General features: G+C 46.9%; 1 protein-coding gene across 1 annotated transcript in view; it reads left to right on the top strand.

Annotated features, from left to right (window-relative positions):
* Positions 1 to 898: 898 nt before the first annotated feature.
* Positions 899 to 9,545, top strand: part of MTAP (methylthioadenosine phosphorylase) — a 42,502-nt gene continuing 33,855 nt past the window's right edge. The window contains exon 1 of the mRNA XM_065908004.1: positions 899 to 1,046. Within this exon, the coding sequence (XP_065764076.1) occupies positions 1,014 to 1,046 (33 nt within the window). The 5' untranslated portion in view covers positions 899 to 1,013. The remainder of the gene's footprint in view (positions 1,047 to 9,545) is intronic.

Here is a 9,545-nt window from a genome sequence, read left to right as displayed (position 1 = left end):
CAGCCATTCTCCCACCCCCAGAGTAAAATCTTTGCAACATTTCTGTCTATCAGAACATCACTGTCACCCTGCATCTTGTTGAAGAGAATTCAGTCCATCCAGGGAGTTTAAATTGGATTATCCCAATGGAGGGCTGGTGCAACGTGGCGGGGTCGGGGAGCGGCGGGGGAAGGGTGGGGAGGGGTGTGCCCAACTAGTGTTGAGTGATGAAAACAGAAATCCGGATTCCGAATCTAGTTGAATCGGACTTTGATCGGAGAGGTTAGGGTTGAAGTTGGCCCTGGCCCTGTGGACCCAGGCTGGAAGTTAAGGGATGCTTTATCCCCTGGAAAACCTGCCCCAGAGCCAGAGTCTGTAGGTCAGAAAGGTTATCATTATCCAGCAGCACGTTACTCTGTTGATTTTCTTTCTGTCATCCCAGAGTCTTGGGCCGGTTGCGTCGCGGGGATGAGACGAGTCGACCGCACTCCGCCCCGCATTCGCAGCTGGAGGCAGCCTCAGCGAAGAGCCTGTGCCTTCATCGTCACGATTCTCCCTCCCCCCGAGAACTTCTGGAACAAGATGGGCCTGGCTCTACAGATGAGGCCGAGCTTGCCGCGGATACGAGACGGAGCCAGAAGCGCTGCTTTCCTTGTCGGGTTCTTGCGAAAGTTAACCGAGCCGATGAAAGTGCAAAGCACAAAGTCTGGAACAGCATAAGCTGTCAATCAACGGTCCCCATTATTATCACTATCGTGAACCCGTTAGCTACAACTCGGGGTGGGGGTGGGGGGCGGAAATCCACGTAGAACCGAAAAGGCCCGCAAAAGAGGCGGGAGGCGGGCATCTGGAGTTGAGGAGGAAGGGGGAGAGCCCACGCCAGCAGCCAATCCAGCTGTCCCCGGGAGGAAGAGGAGGAGCCACCGCCGACCCCGGGACCTCCTGCTCAGTGCCGCGCCGCGCGCTGCACCCGCGCCGCTCCTCTCTTCCCCGCCTCCATCCCGAGCGTGGCCGCCGCTGCTTCCTCGCCAGACATGTCCTCATGTGCCACTCCCGCTGCCGTGAAGGTGAGATTGGTCGTCCTGGCCGCTGCGATCCTCCCTGACCTGTTCGCTCTCTCTCCCGTCCGGGAGACAGCGCCGCTGGGCCGAGCGCCTAGCTGGTGCGCCCCCGCCGCGGCGGGGAGGGTCTGCGGCTGTTAAGCCCGGGGCGGCGAGCGAGGGACCGGAAACCACTGCAGAGTTTGTCATTGCCCTGCCTTTGGTCTCAGCTGCTCACGCAGGGCGAAGGCATGCGCTGCGGAGAGGGGCCGCGAATCGGTACTGCAAGTACCTTTCTGGGCAGATGGGTCAGATGGGGCTGGGTGTGCCACGTGGGTGGGCACGTACACCCCCTGAGGGTCTCCTCCAGCCCTGAGCCCGCTTCCGCTCGGACTTGGCCCTCTGCCCGCGGCCCACGTGGGAAAACTGCCTGCTTGCTCTTTTGCAAGCTTCCGGCTTTTTGTTTGTGTTCTAAACGTAGGCCTTCTCTGCTTTGGGGACTCTTGAGAGTTTCTTACAACACGGAGATGGAGCTTAGGAGTACCGGGCCGCTCCCTCTTTGGAGGCCTCTGGCTTTAAACTGCTTTGTTGTTTAGTCGCTAAGTCGTGTGGGACTCTTTGGGACCCCAGGACTATAGCCTACCAGGCTCCTCCGTCCGTGGGATTTCCCAGGCAAGAATACTGGAGTGGGTTGCCATTTCCTTCTCCATGGGAACTTCCCGACCCAGGGATCAAACCCCTGACTCCTGCTTGGCAGAGAATTCTTACACCACTGCGCCACCAAGGAAGCCCAAACTGCTTTGTGGGCAACCTTGAAAGGTGAAGATCAGTTTCCTTGTACCCTCGGTCCTCAGGGGTCTCCGTATAAGGGATCATTGTGCTGTGGGAGCTTTGACCAGAGGAAGGCCCTAGTTCTGAGGTTTGCAAGGAGTTTCCCAGGGGCTTTTAAGCACTTCTTCCTGTTGGTCCTGGGTGGGGAAAGAATGTTGAATTACAGTCCACAGAGGTAAATTAATGATCAAAGTTAACATCGCTTTCAGGCCTGACCAGCTAAGAGGTCAGTTAACTTGTCTGGCTTTAGACATTCTTGGCTGATGAGATAGGAAGGTCCATGATTCCACGTTTTGTGGAATCGGTTTTCAGTTACCCCTGGAGAAAGCAAATCTGTGGGGAGTGCGTACTCAGCCAGAGTGATTACCTTAGTAGGCCCTTGCAGCTATCAGACACTAGATGAAAAGGGGGTGGGGTGGGCAGAGTTGCAGTCACACTTAAGATACTAAATTCCTTTTTCCATTTTGAGAAGAATCTTGCATTAACAAGTATTTGTAGACTGCCTCTTCCTTATCAGTCATAGAGAACAAAGCAGAATTTTTATGATGCTCTTTTTCATTTCAGTAAAATGGGAACCTTACTGTTGGGTTTGCTGGGACATTAGAATTGTATTGTCTTTTAGCACATGGCTGAAACTTATTCAGTGGTAGCGCTTCCAAGTGAGGGAGCTGAGGTTAATTTTGATTATCTTTTTTCCAAAAATTAAATTAGGTTGCAGCTTTCAGTGGGTAAGCAAGAAACTATTGTCTTTCTCTTACAGGAATACACTTAGAGTGATGTTAAAAATAGAGAGGGGTGATATTTAAAACAGTCTCACTTTAACCTCGTTTGGTATTCTCCCTACCACACAGTTTCCCTGTAAAATTAGTGCAGTGCATTTAAGTGCAGAATGGGCACTGTGATTAGAATTCCCATATAAATATTGAATGATGTATATTTGTTCTTAGCCAGCTGCTGAATATAAAATTAATAGGTACAAATAGTGCTGGACCTGCCTGCTGCTTTCTCTTTGATATCAGAACAGGTGAAAACTTTGCTGTTGCAATTCCTTCATTCCTACACCATTTCTGCCAGACTGTTGAGGCACCATCCTGTATAAAGAACAAGAGATGCTAATGTCCTGAGCAAAATAAGCTAATGAAAACTGTATCCTAGCCCCAGATCATCAAATGTAGAGCTAGAGTGTTCCTTAAGATCATATAACCACACATACCTCTTTTTTCAGAAGCCCAGAAAGATCACCTAAGGAGTCCAGAATTACACAGTTGGACCTAGACAGTGACTGAACTGGCGTAGACATTCCACCAGTTAGATGCTGTGAGCCATTTCTGAACTCTGACATGTGTGGTCCCTGTGCCCTGTTTTACTCTGTTGAGAAAGGTCATGCAGCTCTAAGGAAGAGGGGGTATAAAGTATGTCCATAAGCAAGCAGCCTCCCAAGCGCCTCTGGACACTCTCCCACGGAATTAATAGCAGCCATTGTCTGAGAGGTTCTCAGAGATACCATATCCTACAGCACCAGGCATGGGCAGGTGGCACGCTTAACCACGCAGAGGGTTTGAACCAGTCTTTGCCATTCTGAGAGGCTCCTTTAATGGGCCATGGCTCCCTTAGGCAGCTTGCCCAACTTTTACTGAGAGATTAAAAATCAATCTTGTTTACATGATTGCTGTGACAAGGAGGGGATGTGGTCCCATCATAGTTGGGTAGTGGGCTGTAAACAAAATGGTATTAAGGGGGATGATAGGCAAGTTATGGAGGGACTGTGGAGAACAGGCCTTTGAAGCTCTCCTTTTTGCTGGCTGACCTTGGACTTTCACACTGAAAGTCCTTGAGTGTCCTTAAAAAACTGGTGGACAACTCACAGACCCCAACTGGAAACCAAATGACAGTGAGCCTTTGTTTTTTGCCTAGAGACCCAGGGACAGGACGGTTCCTTCCTTAGTAGAACTGCCCTGAGCACTGCTGGACATAAACACATCTGGGTCCCTTCTCCCCACGAAATGTGGTAGCGCTCCCCCCAGTCATGGTGACAGCCAGAAATGTCCCCGTGGGTTCCCAGGCACCTCCCAGGAGAGCCTCGATACTTGGTTGGGGACCCCTGGGGCAGAGACCGCCTGGTGAGGAGATGACACCGCCAGGGTTGTGTTCTGAGTAGCAGAGACAGACAGAGATAAGGGGCTTGTTGTTGTTGCTTTAAGGAAGGCTTTTTTTATTTTCCTTTTGCTGGAGGTGAGAAGGTGTATAGAAACAGTGACAGATATAAATGCATTATTTCCTTTGATTCTCATAGTTGTATGGATTAAGGAACGACTGGGCTTAACCTGGTGGCTAAGAATCTGTCTGCAATGCAGGAGACCCAGGTTCGATCTCTGGGTTGGGAAGATCCCCTGGAGAAGGGAATGGCAACCCACTCCAGTACCCTTGCCTGGAAAATTCCATGGACAGAGGAGCATGGTGGGCTATAGTCCATGGTGTCACAAAGAGTTGGACATGACTGAGTGACTAACACTTTGACCCATTAGAACAATACCTTGAGTTTGCAAACAGAGGTGGATTAAATTAAAACGGTGTTGTTCTGAATCTGCAGTTATTTTGGATTAGCACCCCACCCCGAGACCTCAGTTAATGTAAATTACTTGTTCAAAGACCCATTCTCCAAAAACAGTCAAATTCTGCTCAATGTCACTAATCATCAAAGAAATCCAAATCAAAACCACAATGAGATCACTTCATACCTGTCAAGATGGCTATCATCAAAAACTTGACAGGACTTCCCTGGTGGCCCAGTGGTTAAGGACCTACCTGCCAGTGCAGGGGACATGGGTTCGATCCCTGGTTTGGGAAGATTCCACATGTGCAGCAGCTGAGTGCCTGCACGACAACTGCTGAGCCTTCATACCTAGAGCCCATGCTCCCCAGCAAGAGAAGCTACTGCAGTGAAAGCCCGTGGACCACAGGGAAAAGTCGTAGCCCCTGCTCACTGCAACTAGAGCAAAGCCCACATGCATCAGTGAAGACTCACACAGCCAAAAATAAATAAAGGGTCTACAAATAACATGTTGATGGGAGCAACCTAAGTGCTCATCAACAGATGAATGGATAAAGAAGGGGTGTGTGTATATGTATATATATGCACAGTAGAATATTAGCCATGAAGAAGAATGAAATTCTGCCATTTGCAACAGTACTGATGGACCTAAAAAGTATTAGGCTTAGTGAAATCACTCAGAGAAAGACAAATACTCTTTATCACTTGTATGTGGAATCTATGAACAAATGTCTATAACAGAAAAACAGACCCAGAGAACAAGCTCGTGGTTACCAGTGGGGAGAAGGAAGGGGGTGGGGTAAGATAAGGGTATAGAATTAAGAGATACAGACTGCTATGTATAAAATTTTAAAACCAACAAAGATATACAACACAGGAAAATACAGCCAGTATTTTGTAATAAGTTTGAATAGAGTATCATTGCAAAAATTGAATCACTTAGCTGGAACTGCAACACTTTGGTCACCTGATGTGAACAGCCAACTCATTGGAAAAGACCCTGATGCTGGAAAAGACTGAACACAAGAGGAGAGGAAGGCGGCAGAGGATGAGATGGTTAGATAGTATCACCAACTCAGTGGACATGAATCTGAGCAAACTTCAGGCAATAGTGAAGGACAGGAAAGCCTGGAGTGCTGGAGTCCGTGAGGTCGCAAGGAGTCAGGCATGACTTAGCGACTGGGCAACAACAATGCTATACACCTGAAACTAATATTGTAAAATAACTGTACTTCACAAATTTTTAAATAGTCAAATTCTGAGGGATTAGGAGTTAGAACTTCAGCATATGGATTTGTAAGACACAGTGGCATTCATAAGCATCACCTACTAGGGTGGCTTACAGAGAAGGGCCTCCTGCCAGAGATGGAACCGCTGGCTCTCACCATGGACCATGTTGCAGGTTCTGGACAGGCTCCCAGACTGAGACATTTGGCCATGCTCCCCGTACAGCTGACCTTCCAAGATTTTGCAAGACTCTGGCTAGAAGACCTCCTAGCGAGGTCAGCTCATTAAAAGGAGGACTTTTGTCTGCTGTACTTTCAGACCTGTCAGTGGTGACCAAAGCTGAAGGACTGCAGTGCTCAGAGCAGGGGCTGCCGCCAGCTGGAGCTTTGGCTCTTCCCTCATCGTGAGCTTGAAGAACTCAGAGGCAGCCCATCCCCCTGGCAGGGGCTAGTCTTACCTGCTTAGGGTTATGGTATTTTTGAGAGTGCCTTCATGGAGTTGTAGTTTCCTCCATGTAACATTTCCAGGCTTCAAAGTGGTGATGAGTGGTTGTTGAAACCAAGTGCTCCTTCTGCTGCTAAGTCACGTCGTGTCCGACTCTGTGCGACCCCATAGATGGCAGCCCACCAGGCTCCCCCGTCCCTGGGATTCTCCAGGCAAGAACACTGGAGTGGGTTGCCATTTCCTTCTCCAATGCATGAAAGTGAAAAGTGAAAGTGAAGTTGTTCAGTCGTGTCTGACTCTTAGCGACCCCATGGACTGCAGCCTTTCAGGCTCTTCCATCCAGGGGATTTTCCAGGCACGAGTACTGGAGTGGGTCGCCATTGCCCTTTCTGTGAAACCAAGTGAGGTATGTGAAATCAGTTGCCGGTACCAGGGCAAGTGCACAGAGAGTAGGGGTTAGCAGGAACCCTTCTGGCATCATCGGCAGTAACCATTCTTGCCAGGTAAGCCAACATTTAGATAGAATGCTTTCACAGTCTCAGAAGAAGTCAAGCCCTCTCTTCTTTTTGAAGAGTCTGACTTGGTCTGCAAGTGGAAAAAAATTGTGGGCAGAATCAACTTAATGTTAAAATCTAGCAGTGGCCTTAAATGACCAGGGGATTCTTATTTCTGAACTTTATCTTGTGTAGTGAAGAAGTTCTGGCTGGGCAGAATTGGCCCAGAAATTCCATCTCAGACTTTGAACGCTTCTCCTGAGCATTCTAGGTTGCTTGGATGCATGCAGTACCTTGAAGACCTGATAAATATGCATGAGGTCGTGGATGGGCTGCCCCTTCCATTCTGAGGTGGTTCGCTTAGGCGCCCAGAGTTGCATTTCCATGCTTGTTCTGTGACTGTGGTCCAGAACTTGAACCGAGCATCAGTTTCTTCCTAAAATGAAGACAAGTTTCTAACTGTTGCTGTTGTTCAGTGGCAGTCGTGTCCACCTCTTTGCGACCACGTGGACTGCAGCACACCAGGCTTCCGTGTCCCTTACCATCTCCCAGAGTTTGCCCAAGTTCATGTTCATTGCATCAGTTCTAATAGGGTAGGGTGTTATTATGGATTCCAGGGTATATTGGGAGCTAATACATCATAGTGGTTAAGTATGAAAACCTGGGTCCCTAGTCCAGCTTTGCTGTTTACAATTTGCTCTTTGAAAAAATTTCCTAATTTTTGTGTTTATCTTTCCTCTTTTGTAAAGTGGGTGTTAACATTATAGGGCCGATTTTACAGGATGACTGTGGAAAGTAAGTGAAGAAAGGCCACTGAAGCACTTTAGCACAGTGCCTGTGGTGTGTAAATGAGAAGACACAGTTCCTTTATCAAGGCAGATACTGCATTGACCATTTGAATTTAGAGACTAGAGGGGAATGACAAACACCCTCTCCCAACAACACAAGAGAAGACTCTACACATGGACCACCAGATGGTCAACACTGAAATCAGATTGATTATATTCTTTGCAGCCAAAGATGGAGAAGCGCTATACAGTCAGCAAAAAACAAGATGGGGAGCTGACTGTGGCTCAGATCATGAACTCCTTCTTGCCAAATTCAGACCGAAATTGAAGAAAGTAGGGAAAACCACTAGATATTCAGGTATGACCTAAATCAAATCCCTTACGATTATATAGCAGAAGTGACAAATAGATTCAAGGGATTAGATCTGATAGACAGAGTACCTGAAGAACTATGGATGGAGGCTTGTGACATTGTACAGGAGGCAGGAATCAAGACCATCCCCAAGAGAATGAAATGCAAAAAGGCAAAATGGCTGTCTGAGAAGGCCTTACAAATAGCTGTGAAAGGAAGAGAAGCGAAAGGCAAAGGAGAAAAGGAAAGATATACCCATTTGAATGCAGAGTTCCAAAGAATAGCAAGGAGAAATAAGAAAGCCTTCCTCAGGGATCAATACAAAGAAATAGAGGAAAACAATTGAATGGGAAAGATAGAGATTTCTTCAAGAAAATGAGATACCAAGGGAACATTTCATGCAAAGATGGGCTTAATAAAGGACAGAAATGGTATGGACCTAACAGAAGGAGAAGATATTAAGAAGAGGTGGCAAGAATACACAGAAGAATATACAAAAAAGATCTTCATGACCCAGAGAATCATGATGGTGTGATCACTCACCTAGAGCCAGACATCCTGGAATGTGAAGTCAACTGGGCCTTAAGAAGCATCACTATGAACAAAGCTAGTGGAGGTGATGGAATTCCAGTTGAGCTATTTCAAATACTAAAAGATGATGCTGTGAAAGTGTTGCACCCAATATGCTAGCAAATTTGGAAAACTCAGCAGTGGCCACAGGACTGGAAGAGGTCAGTTTTTATTCCAATCCTAAAGAAAGGCAATGCCAAAGAATGCTCAAACTACTGCACAACTGCATTCATCTCACACGCTAGCAAAGTAATACTAAAAACTGTCCAAGACAGGCTTCAACAGTATGTGAACTGTGAACTTCCAAATGTTCAAGCTGGATTTAGAAAAGGCAGAGGAACCAGAGATCAGATTGCCAACATCCCCTGGGTCTTTGAAAAAGCAAGAGAGTTCCAGAAAAACATCTACTTTTGCTTTATTGACAATGCCAAAGCCTTTGACTGTGTGGATCACAATAAACTGTGGAAAATTCTGAAAGAGACAGGAATACCAGACCAGCTGACCTTCCTCCTGAGAAATCTGTATGCACGTCAAGAAGCAACAGTTAGAACTGGACATGGAACAACAGACTGGTTCCAAATCGGGAAGGGAGTATGTCAAGTTTGTATATCGTCACCCTGCTTATTTAACTTATAAGCAGAGTACATCATGAGAAATGCTAGGCTGGATGAAGCACAAGCTGGAATCAAGATTGCTGGGAGAAATATCAATAACCTCAGATACGCAGATGACACCACCCTAATGGAAGAAAGCGAAGAAGAACTAAAGAGCCTCTTGATGAAAGTGAAAGAGGAGAGTGAAAAAGTTGGCTTCAAGCTCAACATTCAGAAAACTAAGATTGTGGTATCTGGTCCCATCACTTCATGGCAAAGAGCTGGGGAAACAGTGGCAGACTTTAATTTTGGGGCTCCAAAATCACTACAGATGGTGACTGCAGCCATGAAATTAAAAGATGCATACTCCTTGGAAGGGAAGTTATGACCAACCTAGACAGCATATTAAAAAACAGACATTTACCAACAAAGGTCCATCTAGTCAAAACCATAGTTTTTTCAGTAGTCATGTTTGGATGTCAGAGTTGGACTATAAAGAATGCTGAATGCAGAAGAATTGATGCTTTTGAACTGTGGTGTTGGAGAAGACTCTTGAGAGTCCTTTGAACTGCAAGGATATCCAACCAGTCAATACTAAAGGAAATCAGTCCTGAATATTCATTGGAAGGACTAATGCTTAAGCTGACACTCCAATACTTTGGCCACCTGATGTGAT

Source organism: Muntiacus reevesi, chromosome 17 (genome assembly GCF_963930625.1).
Source record: "Muntiacus reevesi chromosome 17, mMunRee1.1, whole genome shotgun sequence".
In the NCBI taxonomy this organism is placed as follows: Eukaryota; Metazoa; Chordata; class Mammalia; order Artiodactyla; family Cervidae; genus Muntiacus; species Muntiacus reevesi.
Note: the sequence above shows the minus strand (reverse complement) of the source record. Positions and strands in the feature narration are given on the sequence as shown.